Source organism: Aegilops tauschii, chromosome 5 (assembly GCF_002575655.3).
Source record: "Aegilops tauschii subsp. strangulata cultivar AL8/78 chromosome 5, Aet v6.0, whole genome shotgun sequence".
Taxonomy (NCBI): domain Eukaryota; kingdom Viridiplantae; phylum Streptophyta; class Magnoliopsida; order Poales; family Poaceae; genus Aegilops; species Aegilops tauschii.
Window position 1 is genome coordinate 25,504,113 of NC_053039.3, and position 20,517 is coordinate 25,524,629.

General features: G+C 39.8%; 1 protein-coding gene and 3 pseudogenes across 1 annotated transcript; all 4 read left to right on the plus strand.

The window, feature by feature from the left end:
• Nucleotides 1-197: 197 nt before the first annotated feature.
• Nucleotides 198-1,899, plus strand: LOC141022491 (SNF2 domain-containing protein CLASSY 3-like; annotated as a pseudogene).
• Nucleotides 1,900-4,460: 2,561 nt separating this feature from the next.
• Nucleotides 4,461-8,085, plus strand: LOC141022492 (SNF2 domain-containing protein CLASSY 3-like; annotated as a pseudogene).
• A 3,914-nt stretch (nt 8,086-11,999) lies between these two features.
• On the plus strand, nt 12,000-13,696 carry LOC141022493 (SNF2 domain-containing protein CLASSY 3-like; annotated as a pseudogene).
• A 4,710-nt stretch (nt 13,697-18,406) lies between these two features.
• On the plus strand, nt 18,407-18,898 carry LOC141022275 (SNF2 domain-containing protein CLASSY 3-like). The gene has a single exon (XM_073498580.1). It carries the CDS (start codon nt 18,407-18,409, stop codon nt 18,896-18,898), a length of 492 nt encoding a protein of 163 aa, XP_073354681.1.
• The last annotated feature ends 1,619 nt before the right edge of the window (nt 18,899-20,517 follow it).

Genomic DNA, 20,517 nt, shown 5'->3' on the forward strand with positions numbered 1-20,517 from the left:
GTCGTGCTTTTCAAATTGTGTAAATTCCATGTACGTCTTCAAAATTTTGGCTTTTTGGATGTTGTCTTGAAGAAGATGCGGCACGGTCAGCTAATGAGTCGAAGTAGGTCGGCGTGTTGTATGTTCGCCTGAAGAAGAGGCGGCATGGTCAGCTGACGAGTCGAAGCCCCCGGTCCAGTCGAGGGGTCAAAGCCTCCATGTCAGTTGACGAGTCGAAGCAGGTCGACATTTTGGATGTTGGCTTGAAGAAGAGGCGACATGGTGATATTGAGAGATCTAGAAAATTTATAGAATTTGGGATTGTCCAATACATATGATCTACATTAAGTGAAAATTAGAGTGGTACCAATTTGCACCCTGGTGTTTGTACATGCTTAAAAAAATACCCATTTTTGACACATAGAAAATAGAAAATGATTTTATTGTTTAAAAAGTTGAAAACTCTATTTGGCAACATTGTTTGCAATGCCAATTTGCACCTATATATCCGAGTTCACAAAATTATCGTAAACTATATAATTACTACTTGTGTACCTAAAAATGTTGTTTGCTAATTTTCAGGACAGAGCTATCACACAATTGCACTTCAAATTGAATTACTTTCGGGAAATCAGCATAAAGTGATTTAAATGTGCGAAAGTAACTAGAAACCTTGTAAATAAATACCACATGGTAGTTATCCATCAAATATGGTCTACTTCATGTGAAAATTGGGATAGAGCCATTTTGCACCCTGGTTTTTGTAATTGCCTAACAAAAAATACACATTTTTTATACTTAGAAAATAGAAAATGATATTTTTGTAGAAAAAGTTCAAAACTCTATTTGGTAACATTGTTTGTGATGGAAAGATTCACCTATATGCCCAAGTTTACCACATTATCATAAACTATGGAATGAATATGGTCATTGCGTTGGTCATTTGAGACACATATTTTCATGGAAAAAGTGTAAATAATAGTGCATCAAATGTAAAATTGTCGACAAAAAATTATCAGTCTCATCAAAATGAGCAACTTTGATTTTTGAAGCATCTTCATCCAAGGTCGTATGCAACTGCTACAGCCAAAACAATGCATTGTAGCTAAGACCCCCTTTTGCCGAGTGGGACACTCGGCAAAGACTCCCTTTTTCCGAGTTTAGCACTCGGCAACACCCTGGTTGCCGAGTTTTGTTGTTTTACCGAGTGTTTCGTTGACGATACTCGGCAAAGTACCTGTTTGCCGAGTTTTTATTTCTGCCGATTACTTCTTGGGTAGGAACTCAGCAAAGATACTATTCCCGACAGCCTAACATATTGCACTCGGGAAAGAGCCTACCACTCGGCAAAGACGAAAATTCCAATAGTGAAGCTTTAAAAGAGCGAGTGCTTGTGTTTAGCCAGTTTCTTGAACCATTGGACTTGATCATAGAACAGCCGAGGAAAGAGTTCAACTAGACTAAACGCAACGAGCTCATGTATATGAGTGGAAATTTCTCTGTTAAAACCCGCAAGGCCTTGATGGTGGACTTCAATGATATGGAGAGCGAGGCCAAGGTGATTCTTGCATGGACCAAGGTGTGTGGAGAAGGTATCACCCTCTTTGGAGCGTCGCGTGTGGTGCTCCTCGATGTTGCGTGCAACCCTTCTGTCCAAAGGCAGGCGATTGGACGTGCATATCGAATTGGTCAGCAAAAGATTGTCCATACAAACAATCTAATCGGAGAAGAAAACAACAGAAGAGCAAATATGATATACAAGCTAAGAAGGAGCAAATGTCCAAATTGTTGTTTTCAAGTGAGCCATAGCCTGTGGAGTGCAACCCGTCATCGGAATTTATTTCCATTGACAGGATTTTGGAACAAACGACAGAAGATGAAAATCTGAAAGATATTTTTGTGAATACACTCCCATCGTAGTAACAATGGAACTTATAGATCTCTGGTAAGTGGGAACTGCTAAGATCAGAATGTTGCAATTTCCATATTTGTTGTGGTTCTTATACTTCTATATCATTTGTGGACAAGCACGCGTTATATCAAATTCTGAATTTATGGATTCTTGAACAAAAGAAGTAAAATTATTTGCAAGGTCATGAAAATAGAAATTCTAAATTGAGATCGTGTATGCGGTACGCCTCCTTTGGGTGATTTTTTTTAAATAGCAGCCCAACAAATTTTATACCTATCTGGAAGATGGGGCAACACCATTCAGGTGCTTCCATTGCTCATGCCGTAAGGAGTGCACACACACACTCCATGCACCAGCCCATAGCTATTGTTAGGCTCACACAAGTCTGAACATCTAAATGATGAGGCGCTCTAATCTTGTGTTCACATTTCTAATGTTCTAGCTTTATATTTGTTATGGTCGATCTCTGTTCATTTTCATATTGACAAGTGTATTATTTTTCAATCTCGGATAGAACATGCTGGATGCCTTAGACCTAAGGGGTCTGCTGGCTTGTCTTGATAGTATGTATGTCATGTATACTGATATCATATTCCATCAGTCCAATTTGTTTGTTTTTGTTTTTTTAGAAGGCATCAACACAATGTTTGATGTATGTCATGTGTGCTTCACACTTTTTCATCCTTCCCAGCAATAATTGCAAAACTTCAATCTACAATGTGCGTAGAAGGTGCTTAGAGCTTGACTCGAGTTGCCCGTATTCTATCGTCGGGAGATGGAAAATGATTACCCGGACAATGGACCCGACTCCTGCACGAGAACAACCTGAAGAAAAAGTTCAGCTTTACTTTGGTCAAAATGTATCATCCACTTTTGTAAAAATGAAGTCGTGCTTTTCAAAATGTGTAAATTCCATGTACGTCTTGGAAATTCTGTCTTTTCGGATGTTGTCTTGAAGAAGAGGCGGCACGGTCAGATAACGAGTCGAATCAGGTCGGCGTGTTGTATGTTGGCTTGAAGAAGAGGCGGCACGGTCAGCTGACGAGTTGAAGCCCCCGGTCCAGCCTAGGGGTCAAAGCCTCCATGTCAGCTGACTAGTCGAAGCAGGTCGGCATGTTGGATGTTGGCTTGAAGGAGAGGCGACATTGTGATATTGAGAGATCTACAAAAATTTATAGAACTTGGGAATTGTCCATTACATACGGTCTACTTTATGTGAAAATTTGAGTGGTACCAATTTGCACCCTTGTTTATTTACTTGCTTCACAAAAAAATACCCATTTTTGACACATAGAAAATAGGAAATGATTTTATTGTTTCAAAAGTTGAAAACTCTATTTTGCAACATTGTTTGCAATGCCAATATGCACCTATATATCCGAGTTCACCACATTATCGTAAACTATGCAATGAATATGGTCCTCACCTTAATGGCCTGGCTTGAAAGTAATGAATTTCCATACTTCATAGCCCATTTTGTGAAGGACTTTTTTTCAAAATTTTCGTAATGTAAGTTAGTCATTTTTCCTCACAAATAGTACATATAAAAGGAGTCCATGCGAAAGGATTGCAGTTTTGAACTTCTATTCATTTTCTTTCATTTTTTTCAAAAGGGGTCAAATGGACCGGCATTATAGCAAGGAGTTGAACATTTCCAAACTATAAGTGGTTCTTCGATATAATTACTACTTGTGTACCACAAATGTTGTTTGCTAATTTTTAGGACAGAGCTATCACACAATTGCACTTCAAATTGAATTACTTTCGGGAAATCAGCATAAAGTGATTTAAATGTGCGAAAGTAACTAGATACCTAGAAAATAAATAACACGTGGTAGTTATCCATCAAATATGGTCCACTTCATCTGAAAATTGGGATAGAGCCATTTTGCACCCTGGTTTTTGTAATTGCCTCACAAAAAATACACCTTTTTATACTTAGAAAATAGAAAATGATATTTTTGTACAAAAAGTTCAAGACTCTATTTGGCAACATTATTTGTGATGGAAGGATTCACCTATATGCCCAAGTTCACCACATTATCATAAACTATGCAATGAATATGGTCATTGTGTTGGTCATTTGAGACAAATTTTTTCATGGAAAAAGTGTAAATAATATGGCATCAAATGTAAAATCGTCGATAAAAACTTATCAGTCTCATCAAAATGAGCAACTTTGATTTTTGAAGCATCTTCATCCGAGGTCGTATGCAACTGCTACAGCCAAAACAATGCATTCTAGCTAAGACCCCCATTTGCCGAGTGGGACACTCGGCAAAGACTCCCTTTTTCCGAGTTTAGCACTCGGCAACACCCTGGTTGCCGAGTTTTGTTGTTTTACCGAGCGTTTCGTTGACGATACTCGGCAAAGTACCTGTTTGCCGAGTTTTTATTTCTGCCGATTACTTCTTGGGTAGGAACTCAGCAAAGATACTATTGCCGACTGCCTAACATATTGCACTCGGGAAAGAGCCTAACACCCGGCAAAGACGAAAATTCCAGTAGTGAATCTTTAAAAGAGCGAGTGCTTGTGTTTAGCCAGTTTCTTGAACCATTGGACTTGATCATGGAACAGCCGAGGAAAGAGTTCAACTGGACTAAACGCAATGAGCTCATGTATATGAGAGGAAATTTCTCTGTTAAGACCCGCAAGGCCTTGATGGTGGATTTCAATGATATGGAGAGCGAGTCCAAGGTGATGCTTGCATGGACCAAGGTGTGTGGAGAAGGTATCACCCTGTTTGGAGCGTCGCGTGTGGTGCTCCTTGATGTTGTGTGCAACCCTTCTGTCCAAAGGCAGGCGATTGGATGTGCATATCGAATTGGTCAGCAAAAGATTGTCCATACAAACAATCTAATCGGAGAAGGAACACAAGAGAAGGGCACATATGATATACGAGCTAAGAAGGAGCAAATTTCCAAATTGTTGTTTTAAGGTGGGCCACAGCCTGCGGAGTGCAACCCGTCATCGGAATTTATTTCCATTGACAGGATTTTGGAACAAATGACAGAAGATGAAAATCTGAAAGAGATATTTGTGAATATACTCCCATCATAATAATAATAGAACTTATAGATCTCTGGTAAGTGGGAGCTTCTAAGATCAGAATGTTGCAATTTCCATATTTGTTTGTGGTTCTTATCCTTGCATATCATTTGTGGACAAGCACGCGTTCTATCAAATTCTAAATTTATGGATTCTTCAACAAAAGAAGTAAAATTATTTGCAAGGTATTGAAAATAGAAATTCTAAATTGAGATCGTGTATGCGGTATGCCTCCTTTTGGTGATTTTCTTTAAATGGCAGCCCTACAATGTTTATACCTATCTGAAAGATGGGGCTACACCATTCAGGTGCTTCCATTGCTCATGCCGTAAGGAGTGCACACACACACTCCGTGCTCCAGCCCATAGCTATAGCTAGGCTCGCAGTCTGGCCATATAAATGATGAGGCGCTCTCATCCTGTGTTGACATTTCTAATGTTCTAGCTTTATATTTGTTATGGTCGATCTCTGTTCATTTCCAAATTGACAAATGTATTATTTTTCAATCTGGGATAGAACAGGCTGGATGCATGAGACCTAAGGGGTATGCTGGCATGTCTTGATTCGATGTATGTCATGAATACCGATATCATATTCCATCAGTCCAATTTGTTTTTTTTGTTTTTTTGAAGGCATCAACACAATGTTAGATGTATGTCATGTGTGCTTGACACTTTTTCAACCTTCCCAACAACAATTGCTACACGTCAATCCACAATGTGCGTAGAAGGTGCTGAGAGCCTGACTCGAGTTTCCCGTTGTCTATCACCGGGAGATGGAAAATGATTACCCGGACAATGGACCCGACTCCTGCACGAGAACAACCTGAAGAAAAAGTTCAGCTTTATTTTGGTCAAAATGTATCATCCACTTATGTAAAAATGAAGTCATGCTTTTCAAAATATGTAAATTCCATGTACGTCTTCGAAATTTTGGCTTTTTGGATGTTCTCTTTAAGAAGATGTGGCACGGTCAGCTAACGAGTCGAAGCAGGTCGGCGTGTTGTATGTTCGCCTGAAGAAGAGGCGGCACAGTCAGCTGACGAGTCGAAGCCACCTGTCTAGCCGAGTGGTCAAAGCCTCCATGTCAGCTGACGAGTCGAAGCAGGTCGGCATGTTGGATGTTGGCTTGAAGAATAGGCAACATGGTGATATTGAGAGATCTAGAAAATTTATAGAATTTGCGATTGCCCAATACATACGGTCTACTTTATGTGAAAATTAGCGTGGTACCAATTTGCACCCTGGTGTTTGTACATGCTTCACAAAAAATACCCATTTTTGGCACATAGAAAATAGAAAATGATTTTATTGTATAAAAATTTGAAAACTCTATTTGGCAACATTGTTTGCAATGCCAATTTGCACAAATATATCCGAGTACACCACATTATCGTAAACTATGCAATGAATTTTGTCCTCACCTTAATCGTTTGGCTTGAAAGTCATGAATTTCCATATATACTTCATAGGCCATTTTGTGAAGGATTTTTTTTCCAAAATTGTCATAATGTAAGTTAGGCATTTTTCCTCACAAATAGTACATATAAAAGGAGTCCATGCGAAAGGATTGCAGGTTTTGTACTTTTATTCATTTTCTTTCATTTTTTCAAAAGGGGTCAAAATGACCGGAATTATAGCAAGGAGTTGAACATTTCCAAACTATAAGTGGTTCTTCGATATAATTCCTACTTGTGTACCTAAAAGTGTTGTTTGCCAATTTTTAGGACAGAGCAATCACACAATTTTGTTCAAATTGAATTACTTTCGGGAAATCAGCATAAAGTGATTTAAATGTGCGAAAGTAACTAGAGACCTAGAAAATCAATAACACTTGGTAGTTGTCCATCAAATATGGTCTATTCATGTGAAAATTTGGATAGAGCCATTTTGCACCCTGGTTTTTGTAATTTCCTCACAAAAAATACACATTTTTGATACTTATAAAATAGAAAATGATATTTTTGTACAAAAAGTTCAAAACTCTATTTGGCAACATTGTTTGTAATGGAAAGATTCACCTATATGCCCAAGTTCACCACATTATCATAAACTATGGAATGAATATAGTCATTGCGTTGGTCATTTGAGACCAAATTTTTAATGGAAAAGTTTAAATAATATGGCATCAAATGGAAAGATGTCGACATAAAATTATCAGTCTCATCAAAGTGAACAACTTTGATTTTTGAAGCATCTTCATCCGAGGTCGTATGCAACTGCTACAGCCAAAACAATGCATTGTAGCTAAGACCCCCTTTTGCCGAGTGGGACACTTGGCAAAGACTCCCTTTTTCCGAGTTTAGCACTCGGCAACACCCTGGTTGCCGAGTTTTGTTGTTTTACCGAACGTTTCATTGATGATACTAGGCAAAGTACCTGTTTGCCGAGTTTTTATTTCTGCCGATTACTTCTTTGGTAGGAACTCGGCAAAAATAGTATTGCTGACTGCCTAACATATTGCACTCGGGAAAGAGCCTAACACTCGGCAAAGACAAAAATTCCAGTAGTGAAGCTTTAAAAGAGCGAGTGCTTGTGTTTAGCCAGTTTCTTGAACCATTGGACTTGATCATGGAACGGCCGAGGAAAGAGTTCAACTAGACTAAACACAATGAGCTCATGTATATGAGTGGAAATGTCTCTGTTAAAACCTGCAAGGCCTTGATGGTGGACTTCAATGATATGGAGAGCGAGGCCAAGGTGATGCTTGCTTGGACCAAGGTGTGTGGAGAAGGTATCACCCTCTTTGGAGCGTCGCGTGTGGTGCTCCTCGATGTTGTGTGCAACCCTTCTATCCAAAGGCAGGCGATTGGACGTGCATATCGAATTGGTCAGCAAAAGATTGTCCGCACAAACAATCTAATCGGAGAAGGAAAACAAGAGAAGGGAATATAAGATATACAAGCTAAGAAGGAGCAAATGTCCAAATTTTTGTTTTCAAGTGAGCCACGGCCTGCGGAGTGCAACCCGTCATCATCATTTATTTCCAATGACAGGATTTTGGAACAAATGATAGAAGATGAAAATCTGAAAGAGATTTTTGTGAATATACTCCCATCGTAGTAACAATAGAACTTATAGATCTCTGTTAAGTGGGAGCTTCTAAGATCATAATGTTGCAATTTACATATTTGTTTGTGGTTCTTATCCTTTTATAACATTTGTGGACAAGCAGGCGTTCTATCAAATTCCGAATTTATGGATTCTTGAACAAAAGAAGTAAAATTATTTGTAAGGTCTTGACAATAGAAATTCTAAATTGAGATCGTGTATGTGGTACGCCTCCTTTGGGTGAAACAAATTTGAAAATGGCAGCCCTACAATTTTTATACCTATCTGGAAGATGGGGCAGCACCATTCAGGTGCTTCCATTACTCATGCCGTAAGGACTGTATATACACACTCCATGGATCTGCCCATAGCTATAGCTAGGTTCGCACAAGTCCGACCATATAAATGATGAGGGGCTCTCATCTTGTGTTCACATTTCTAATGTTCTAGCTTTATATTTGTTATGGTCGATCTCTGTTCATTTCCAAATTGACAAGTGTATTATTTATCAATTTGGGATAGAACAGGCTGGATGCCTCAGACCTAAGGGGTCTGCTGGCACGTCTTGATTCGATGTATGTCATGAATACCGATATCATATTCCATCAGTCCAATTTGTTAGTTTTGGTTTTCTTAGAAGGCATCAACACAATGTTTGATGTATGTCATGTGTGCTTGACACTTTTTCATCGTTCCCAACAACAATTGCTACACATCAATCCACAATGTGCGTAGAAGGTGTTGAGAGGCTGACTCGAGTTGGCCGTTGTCTATCACCGGGAGATGGAAAATGATTACCCGGACAATGTGCCCGACTCCTGCACGAGAACAACCCGAAGAAAAAGTTCAGCTTTATTTTGGTCAAAATGTATCATCCACTTTTGTAAAAATGATGTCGTGCTTTTCAAATTGTGTAAATTCCCTGTACGTCTTCAAAATTTTGGCTTTTTGGATGTTGTCTTGAAGAAGATGCGGCACGGTCAGCTAATGAGTCGAAGTAGGTCGGCGTGTTGTATGTTCGCCTCAAGAAGAGGCGGCATGGTCAGCTGACGAGTCAAAGCCCCCGGTCCAGTCGAGGGGTCAAAGCCTCCATGTCAGTTGACGAGTCGAAGCAGGTCGACATGTTGGATGTTGGCTTGAAGAAGAGGCGACATGGTGATATTGAGAGATCTAGAAAATTTAAAGAATTTGGGATTGCCCAATACATATGATCTACATTATGTGAAAATTAGAGTGGTACCAATTTGCACCCTGGTGTTTGTACATGCTTAAAAAAACCCATTTTTGACACATAGAAAATAGAAAATGATTTTGTTGTTTAAAAAGTTGAAAACTCTATTTGGCAACATTGTTTGCAATGCCAATTTGCACCTATATATCCGAGTTCACCACATTATCGTAAACTATGCAATGAATATGGTCCTCACCTGAATCGTTTTGCTTGAAAGTCATGAATTTCCATACTTCATACCCCATTTTGTGAAGGATTTTATTTCAAAATTGTCGTAATGTAAGTTAGGCATTTTTCCTCACAATTAGTACATATAAAAGGAGTCCATGCGAAAGGATTGTAGTTTTTAAACTTTTATTCATTTTCTTTCATTTCCTCAAAAGGGGTCAAGATGACCGGCATTATAGCAAGGAGTTGAACATTTCCAAACTATAAGTGGTTCAAGTAAGTGGTGGATTTGGAAGGAGTCTCGCAAAAGAAGAGTACGCGCGCTAGCGCGCCCCAAGACGTCAGTCCTTTTTCTGCTTGCTGGCCATTCGATATAATGACTACTTGTGTACCTAAAAATGTTGTTTGCTAATTTCTGGCACAGAGCTATCGCATAATTGCAGTTCAAATTGAATTACTTTGGGGAAATCAGCATAAAGTGATTTAAATGTGCGAAAGTAACTAGAGACCTAGAAAATCAATAACACTTGGTAGTTGTCCATCAAATATGGTCTTCTACATGTGAAAATTGGGATAGAGCCATTTTGCACCCTATTTTTGTAATTGCCTCACAAAGAATACACATTTTTGATACTTAATAAATAGAAAATGATATTTTCTTACAAAAGTTCAAAACTCTATTTGGCAACATTGTTTGTAATGGAAAGATTCACCTATATGCCATGTTCACCACATTATCATAAACTATGGAATGAATATGGTCAGTGCGTCGGTCATTTGAGACCAAATTTTTCATGCAAAAAAGTGTAAATAATATGGCATGAAATGTAAAATTGTCGACATAAAATTATCAGTCTCATCAAAATGAACAATTTTGATTTTTTAAGCATCTTCAACCGAGGTCGTATGCAACTGCTACAGCCAAAACAATGCATTGTAGCTAAGACCCCCTTTTGCTGAGTGGGACACTCAGCAAAGACTCCCTTTTTCCGAGTTTAGCACTCGACAACACCCTATTTGCCGAGTTTTGTTGTTTTACCGAGCGTTTCATTGACGATAACTGGCAAAGTACCTGTTTGCCGAGTTTTAATTTCTGCCGATTACTTCTTTGGTAGGAACTAAGCAAAGATACTATTGTCGACTGCCTAACATATTGCACTCGGGAAAGAGCGTAACACTCGGAAAAGAGGAAATTTCCAGTAGTGAAGCTTTAAAAGAGCGAGTGCTTTCGTTTAGCCAGTTTCTTGAACCATTGGACTTGATCATGGAACAGCCGAGGAAAGAGTTCAGCTGGACTAAACGCAACGAGCTCCCGTATATGAGTTGAAATGTCTCCGTTAAAACCCGCAAGGCCTTGTTGGTTGACTTCAATTATATGGAGAGCGAGGCTAAGGTAATGCTTGCATGGACCAAGGTGTGTGGAGAAGGTATCTCCCTGTTTGGAGCATCGCGTGTGGTGCTCCTCGATGTTGTGTGCAACCCTTCTGTTTAAAGGCAGCGATTGGACGTGCATATCGGATTGGTCAGCAAAAGATTGTCCACACATACAATCTAATCAGAGAAGGAACACAAGAGAGGGCAAATTGTTGTTTTCAAGTGAGCCACAGCCTGCGGAGTGCAACCCGTCATCAGAATTTATTTCCATTGACAAGATTTTGGAATGACAGAAGATGAAAATCTGAAATGGATTTTTGTGAATATACTCCCATCGTAGTAACAATAGAACTTATAGATTTCTGGTAAGTCGGAGTTTCTAAGATCAGAATGTTGCAATTTCCATATTTGTTGGTGGTACTTATCCTTTTGTATCATTTGTGGACAAGCACGTGTTCTATCAAATTCTGAATTTAGCGATTCTTCAACAAAGGAAGTAAAATTATTTGCAAGGTATTGAAAATAGAAATTCTAATGTTCACATTTCTAATGCTCACACAAGTCTGACTATATAAATGACGCGGCGCTCTCATCTTGTGTTCACATTTCTAATGTTCTAGCTTTATATTTGTTATGGTCGATCTCTGTTCATTTCCAAATTGACAAGTGTATTATTTTTCATTCTGGGATAGAACAGGCTGGATGTCTCAGACCTAAGGGGTCTGCTAGCATGTCCTAATTGTATGTATGTCATGTATACCGACATCATATTCCATCAGTCCAATTTGTCTGTTTTGGTTTTTTAGAAGGCATCAACACAATGTTTGATGTATGTCATGTGTGCTTCACACTTTTTCATCCTTCCCAACAACAATTGCTACACTTCAATCTACAATGTGCGTAGAAGGTGCTGAGAGCCTGACTCGAGTTGCCCGTTGTCTATCGCCGGGAGATGGAAAATTATTACCTGGACAAAGGACCCGACTCCTGCACGAGAACAACCTGAAGAAAAAGTACAGCTTTATTTTGGTCAAAATGTCATCCACTTTTGTAAAAATGAAGTCGTGCATTTCAAAATGTGTAAATTCCATGTACGCCTTTGAAATTTTGGCTGTTTGGATGTTGTCTTGAAGAAGAGGCGGCACGTTCAACTAACAAGTCAAAGCAGGTCGGCGTGTTGTATGTTGGCGTGAAGAAGAGGCGAAGCCCCGGTCCAGCCGAGGGGTCAAAGCCTCCATGTCAGCTGACGAGTCGAAGCAGGTCGGCTTGTTGGATGTTGGCTTGAAGAAGAGGCGACATGGTGATATTGAGAGATCTAGAAAATTTAGAGAATTTGGGATTGTCCAACACATACGGTCTACTTTATTTGAAAATTAGAGTGGTACCAATTTGCACCCTGGTTTTTGTACATGCTTCACAAAAAATACCCATTTTTGACACATAGAAAATAGAAAATGATTTTGTTGTATAAAAAGTTTAAAAATCTATTTGGCAACATTGTTTGCAATGCCAATATGCACCTATATATCCGAGTTCACCACATTATCATAAACTATATAATTACTACTTGTGTACCTAAAAATGTTGTTTGCTAATTTTTAGGACAGAGCTATCACACAATTGCACTTCAAATTGAATTACTTTCGGGAAATCAGCATAAAGTGATTTAAATGTGCGAAAGTAACTAGATACCTAGAAAATAAATAACACGTGGTAGTTATCCATCAAATATGGTCCACTTCATCTGAAAATTGGGATAGAGCCATTTTGCACCCTGGTTTTTGTAATTGCCTCACAAAAAATACACCTTTTTATACTTAGAAAATAGAAAATGATATTTTTGTACAAAAAGTTCAAAACTCTATTTGGCAACATTGTTTGTGATGGAAAGATTCACCTATATGCACAAGTTCACCACATTATCATAAACTATGGAATAAATATGGTCATTGCGTTGGTCATTTGAGACACATGTTTTCATGGAAAAAGTGTAAATAATAGTGCATCAAATGTAAAATTGTCGACAAAAAATTATCAGTCTCATCCAAGGTCGTATGCAACTGCTACAGCCAAAACAATGCAATGTAGCTAAGACCCCCTTTTGCCGAGTGGGACACTCGGCAAAGACTCCCTTTTTCCGAGTTTAGCACTCGGCAACACCCTGGTTGCCGAGTTTTGTTGTTTTACCAAGCGTTTCGTTGACGATACTCGGCAAAGTACCTGTTTGCCGAGTTTTTATTTCTGACGATTACTTCTTGGGTAGGAACTCAGCAAAGATACTATTCCCGACAGCCTAACATATTGCACTCGGGAAAGAGACTACAACTCGGCAAAGACGAAAATTCCAGTAGTGAAGCTTTAAAAGAGCGAGTGCTTGTGTTTAGCCAGTTTCTTGAACCATTGGACTTGATCGTAGAACAGCCGAGGAAAGAGTTCAACTAGACTAAACGCAACGAGCTCATGTATATGAGTGGAAATTTCTCTGTTAAAACCCGCAAGGCCTTGATGGTGGACTTCAATGATATGGAGAGTGAGGCCAAGGTGATGCTTGCATGGACCAAGGTGTGTGGAGAAGGTATCACCCTCTTTGGAGCGTCCCGTGTGGTGATCCTCGATGTTGCGTGCAACCCTTTTGTCCAAAGGCAGGCGATTGGACGTGCATATTGAATTGGTCAGCAAAAGATTGTCCATACAAACAATCTAATCGGAGAAGAAAACAACAGAAGAGCAAATATGATATACAAGCTAAGAAGGAGCAAATGTCCAAATTGTTGTTTTCAAGTGAGCCATAGCCTGCTGAGTGCAACCCGTCATCGGAATTTATTTCCATTGACAGGATTTTGGAACAAATGACAGAAGATGAAAATCTGAAAGATATTTTTTGTGAATATACTCCCATCATAGTAACAATGGAACTTATAGATCTCTGGTAAGTGGGAACTGCTAAGATCAGAATGTTGCAATTTCCATATTTGTTGTGGTTCTTATACTTCTATATCATTTGTGGACAAGCACGCGTTATATCAAATTCTGAATTTATGGATTCTTGAACAAAAGAAGTAAAATTATTTGCAAGGTCATGAAAATAGAAATTCTAAATTGAGATCGTGTATGCGGTACGCCTCCTTTGGGTGATTTTTTAAAATAGAAGCCCAACAATTTTTATACCTATCTGGAAGATGGGGCAACACCATTCAGGTGCTTCCATTGCTCATGCCGTAAGGAGTGCACACACACACTCCGTGCACCAGCCCATAGCTATAGCTAGGCTCACACAAGTCTGACCATCTAAATGATGAGGCGCTCTAATCTTGTGTTCACATTTCTAATGTTCTAGCTTTATATTTGTTATGGTCGATCTCTGTTCATTTTCATATTGACAAGTGTATTATTTTTCAATCTCGGATAGAACATGCTGGATGCCTCAGACCTAATGGGTCTGCTGGCTTGTCTTGATAGTATGTATGTCATGTATACCGATATCATATTCCATCAGTACAATTTGTTTGTTTTTGTTTTTTAGAAGGCATCCACACAATGTTTGATGTATGTTATGTGTGCTTCACACTTTTTCGTCCTTCCCAGCAATAATTGCAACACTTCAATCTACAATGTGCGTAGAAGGTACTTAGAGCCTGACTCGAGTTGCCCGTATTCTATCGTCGGGAGATGGAAAATGATTACCCGGACAATGGACCCGACTCCTGCACGAGAACAACCTGAAGAAAAAGTTCAGCTTTACTTTGGTCAAAATGTATCATCCACTTTTGTAAAAATGAAGTCGTGCTTTTCAAAATGTGTAAATTCCATGTACGTCTTGGAAATTCTGTCTTTTTGGATGTTGTCTTGAAGAAGAGGCGGCACGGTCAGCTAACGAGTCGAATCAGGTCAGCGTGTTGTATGTTGGCTTGAAGAAGAGGCGGCACGGTCAGCTGACGAGTCGAAGCCCTCGGTCCAGCCTAGGGATCAAAGCCTCCATGTCAGCTGACTAGTCGAAGCAGGTCGACATGTTGGATGTTGGCTTGAGGAGAGGCGACATTGTGATATTGAGAGATCTACAAAATTTATAGAACTTGGGAATTGTCCCTTACATACGGTCTACTTTATGTGAAAATTTGAGTGGTACCAATTTGGACCCTTGTTTATTTACTTGCTTCACAAAAAAATACCCATTTTTGACACATAGAAAATATAAAATGATTTTATTGTTTAAAAAGTTGAAAACTCTATTTTGCAACATTGTTTGCAATGCCAATATGCACCTATATATCCGAGTTCACCACATTATCGTAAACTATGCAATGAATATGGTCCTCACCTTAATGGTCTGGCTTGAAAGTCATGAATTTCCATACTTCATAGCCCATTTTGTGAAGGACTTTTTTTCAAAATTTTCGTAATGTAAGTTAGTCATTTTTCCTCACAAATAGTACATATAAAAGGAGTCCATGCGAAAGGATTGCAGTTCTGAACTTCTATTCATTTTCTTTCATTTTTTTCAAAAGGGGTCAAATGGACCGGCATTATAGCAAGGAGTTGAACATTTCCAAACTATAAGTGGTTCTTCGATATAATTACTGAAGGGGAACGCAGCAGAAAACAAAATTTTTCCGACCTACGCACAAGCCCAGGACCACTATGGAGACTGCATACATGGTTTGATCTTTTTCGTTACCGACTCATAGCGCAGCGGGAAGTAGAGTCGATGACGATCGGCGGTGCAGATCCCCGCACCAAGGATTTACAACCTCCCAACCGCAAGGATGTATACCCTCATCTGCTCCTCAGACAACCCTCCGGGAGGCGGTCGAACAGCCCCCCGGACGGTATCGCGGACAGCCCTTCGGGAGGACCTTCGAAACTCGAATGGTCACTTAGACAGCCCTTCGGGAGGACCTTCGAAACTCGGACGGTCACACGGACAGCCCTTCGGGAGGCACTCACGAACTAAGACCGAAACTACGATCTCTCTACAGAGTTGCACACATACGGTGTCATCTATCCGGCAGGGCTTCGCCGTCCAGAACTAGTTCCTGCCGGAACCCAGACAGCCTTACGGCTCTATGAAACTCTTTTCGTGGGAGGGAGAGAAGAAGCCAGATAATGCATGGCATGTGTATGAGAGCAAGGGATGATCCTTTAGGCAGCCCCCTCCACCCCTATTTATAGGCCAAGCCCAAGGGTGGCTTCTCCAAGAAGCCAAGGGGGGAAATACAAAAAAGGCCCTCAAGGTGGCTTCTCCAAGAAGCCAAGCAAAAAGCACTTTCACTATTCATGACGACATTTTTCAGCGTCCGTTTGAAGTGAAAATATTTATGTGGGCTCAGAACATTTCCAGTACCCACTAAAATAATTTTCAACGCGTTCCGAAACAATTTCGGTTTAGTGATTTTCATCTGCGAAAAGCAAACAAGAATGCGTTTGCACTATTCATGAAGACAATTTTTCGCGTCCACTAAATCCGAAAATATTTCTGTGGGTCTTAGAATAATTCCAGTACCCACTAAAATGATTTTGGATTCGTTCTGAAACAATTTCAGATTAGTGAATTTCATCTGCGAAAAACATCTGAAGTGGTTCCGGCAGCTCCGGAGCATATCCGGTTATTATCCCAGAAAATTCCAGAAAGCTTCCAGAATGATTCTGGCATCCTCCAAGAATTATCAGGCATGTGCTGAAACCAATTTGACTTTATGGTATCCCCTGAAACAACCTTTCAGTTTCACCGGAACTCATCCGGTGACCTCTCTCTGCGGAACTTTTCCGCTGTCCGAAACTTTTCCGGTGTCCGAAACTTTTTCGGTGATTTTCTCTCAGTCCCTGTCTAGTATTCAGCAGATAGATGACACTTAAGCGTGTGACCCTATAGGTTCGGTGAAGTATAGACATGACCCGGAACCCGTTCCGATCAATGATCAACATCGGAGCCGTGGACACCCATATTGACCCCTATACCCACACGATTAAATATTCGAGTGAACCTCCAGTTGCCGTGTGCTATTCCTATTGCTTCACGATATATCACAAACACCTGAGGTGAGATTTATTGCATCCCCGTGGGCCAACACTTTGTCCACTATGCAAGTTACCTCGTTACCGGTTTTGTTCTCGTTTCTCGTTTCGTGTTCCGGCATCCCCGTGATCAAATCACAAAGTGTCTGGCCAGACGATGATGGACACCGTAACACCGAGAGGGCCCGAGTATATCTCTCCATCGTCGGAGGAGCAAATCACAATCTCGAGCTATCAAGTTACTTAACATACTTTCCCATGAACCCGTAAGCCGCTGTAATAGCCATCCAGTTACGGATGACGTTTAACAAACCCCAGTGTTCATGAAGCAAGCATGAAGAAACTCGATACTCTCATGGTCTAAGGAATTATGCAAACATTAACTATCTCTGTGTTATAAACCATTAACTTGTGACGAATGTATCTCATAGCATAACATCAATTCGGGTCGATTCAACACAAATGTCCTTCCTGACATTGTGCCCTCAAAGTTGCTTGGCATAGACATGCCCATGATTGGGAAAACATAATCATCATGCAACACTTGAGCTAGTCTTAGAGGCACGACTAGGAATACATTTTACCGTTTATTATTCCACACGTGCATATGGGTTCTCCCCAGAGCCTTTATGGATATACGGGCTCGGGAACCAAAGCAGTTATAGCATGGAACATAAACATAATTATGAACAGGGAGATAATCAATAACATTTATTATTGCCTCTATGGCATATCTCCTACAATTACTACTTGTGTACCAAAAATGTTGTTTGCTAATTTTTAGGACAGAGCTATCACACAATTGCACTTCAAATTGAATTACTTTCGGGAAATCAGCATAAAGTGATTTAAATGTGCGAAAGTAACTAGAGACCTAGAAAATAAATAACACATGGTAGTTATCCATCAAATATGGTCTACTTCATGTGAAACTTGGGATAGAGCCATTTTGCACCCTGGTTTTTGTAATTGCCTCACAAAAAATACACCTTTTTTATACTTAGAAAATAGAAAATGATATTTTTGTACAAAATGTTCAAAACTCTATTTGGCAACATTGTTTGTGATGGAAAGATTCACCTATATGCCCAAGTTCACCACATTATCATAAACTATGGAATGAATATGGTCTTTGTGTTGGTCATTTGATACAATTTTTTTCATGGAAAAAGTGTAAATAATATGGCATCAAATGTAAAATCCTCAACAAAAAATTATCAGTCTCATCAAAATGAGCAACTTTGATTTTTGAAGCATCTTCATCCGAGGTCTTATGCAACTGCTACAGCCAAAACAATGCATTGTAGCTAAGACCCCCATTCGCCGAGTGGGACACTCGGCAAAGACTCCCTTTTTCCGAGTTTAGCACTCGGCAACACCCTGGTTGCCGAGTTTTGTTGTTTTACCGAGCGTTTCATTGACGATACTCGGCAAAGTACCTGTTTGCCGAGTTTTTATTTCTGCCGATTACTTCTTGGGTAGGAACTCAGCAAAGATACTATTGCCGACTGCCTAACATATTGCACTCGGGAAAGAGCCTAACACTCGGCAAAGACGAAAATTCCAGTAGTGAAGCTTTAAAAGAGCGAGTGCTTGTGTTTAGCCAGTTTCTTGAACCATTGGACTTGATCATGGAACAACTGAGGAAAGAGTTCAACTGGACTAAACTCAACGAGCTCATGTATATGAGTGGAAATTTCTCTGTTAAAGCCCGCAAGGCCTTGATGGTGGACTACAATGATATGGAGAGCGAGGCCAAGGTGATGCTTGCGTGGACCAAGGTGTGTGGAGAAGGTATCACCCTGTTTGGAGCGTCGCGTGTGGTGCTCCTCGATGTTGTGTGCAACCCTTCTGTCCAAAGGCAGGCGATTGGACATGCATATCGAATTGGTCAGCAAAAGATTGTCCAGACTAACAATCTAATCGGAGAAGGAACACAAGAGAAGGGCACATATGATATACAAGCTAAGAAGGAGCAAATGTCCAAATTGTTGTTTTCAAGTGGGCCACAGCCTGCGGAGTGCAACCCGTCATCGGAATTTATTTCCATTGACAGGATTTTGGAACAAATGACAGAAGATGAAAATCAGGAAGAGATATTTGTGAATATACTCCCATCATAATAACAATAGAACTTATAGATCTCTGGTAAGTGGGAGCTTCTAAGATCAGAATGTTGCAATTTCCATATTTGTTTGTGGTTCTTATCCTTTCATATCATTTGTGGACAAGCACGCGTTCTATCAAATTCTGAATTTATGGATTCTTCAACAAAAGAAGTAAAATTATTTGCAAGGTATTGAAAATAGAAATTCTAAATTGAGATCGTGTATGCGGTACGCCTCCTTTGGGTGATTTTCTTTAAATGGCAGCCCTACAATGTTTATACCTATCTGAAAGATGGGGCTACACCATTCAGGTGCTTCCATTGCTCATGCCGTAAGGAGTGCAGACACACACTCCGTGCTCCAGCCCATAGCTATAGCTAGGCTCGCAGTCTAGCCACATAAATGATGAGGCGCTCTCATCCTGTGTTGATATTTCTAATGTTCTAGCTTTATATTTGTTATGGTCGATCTCTGTTCATTTCCAAATTGACAAGTGTATTATTTTTCAATCTGGGATAAAACAGGCTGGATGCCTCAGACCTAAGGGGTTTGCTGGCATGTCTTGATTGTATGTATGTCATGTATACCGATATCATATTCCATCAGTCCAATTTGTTTGTTTTGGTTTTTTTAGATGGCATCAACACAATGTTTGATGTATGTCATGTGTGCTTCACACTTTTTCATCCTTCCCAACAACAATTGCTACACTTCAATCTACAATGTGCATAGAAGGTGCTGATAGCTTGACTCGAGTTGCCCATTGTCTATCGCCGGGAGATGGAAAATGATTACCCGAACAATGGACCCGACTCCTGCACGAGAACAACCTGAAGAAAAAGTTCAGCTTTATTTTGGTCAAAATGTATCATCCACTTTTGTAAAAATGAAGTCCTGCTTTTCAAAATGTGCAAATTCCATGTACGTCTTGGAAATTTTGTCTTTTTGGATGTTGTCTTGAAGAAGAGGCGGCACGGTCAGCTAACGAGTCGAATCAGGTCGGCGTGTTGTATGTTGGCTTGAAGAAGAGGCGGCACGGTCAGCTGACGAGTCGAAGCCCCCTCTCCAGCCTAGGGGCCAAAGCCTCCATGTCAGCTGACGAGTCGAAGCAGGTCGGCATGTTGGATGTTGGCTTGAAGGAGAGGCGACATTGTGATATTGAGAGATCTAAAAAATTTATAGGACTTGGGAATTGTCCATTACATACGGTCTACTTTATGTGAAAATTTGAGTGGTACCAATTTGCACCCTTGTTTTTGTACTTGCTTCACAGAAAAATACCCATTTTTGACACATAGAAAATAGAAAATGATTTTATTGTATAAAAAGTTGAAAACTCTATTTTGCAACATTGTTTGCAATGCCAATATGCACCTATATATCCGAGTTCACCACATTATTATAAACTATGCAATGAATATGGTCCTAACCATAATCGTCTGGTTTGAAAGTCATGAATTTCCATACTTCATAGCCCATTCTGTGAAGGATTTTTTTTTCAAAATTGTCGTAATGTAAGTTAGGCATTTTTCCTAACAAATAGTACATATAAAAGGAGTCCATGCGAAAGGATTGCAGTTTTTGAACTTCTAGTCATTTTCTTTCTTTTTTTTCAAAAGGGGTCAAATGGACCG

What these genes read in the sequence shown, in the direction of transcription:
- LOC141022275 (XM_073498580.1), top strand. Translation starts at nt 18,407, where the DNA reads ATGGAACAACTGAGGAAAGAGTTCAACTGGACTAAACTCAACGAGCTC.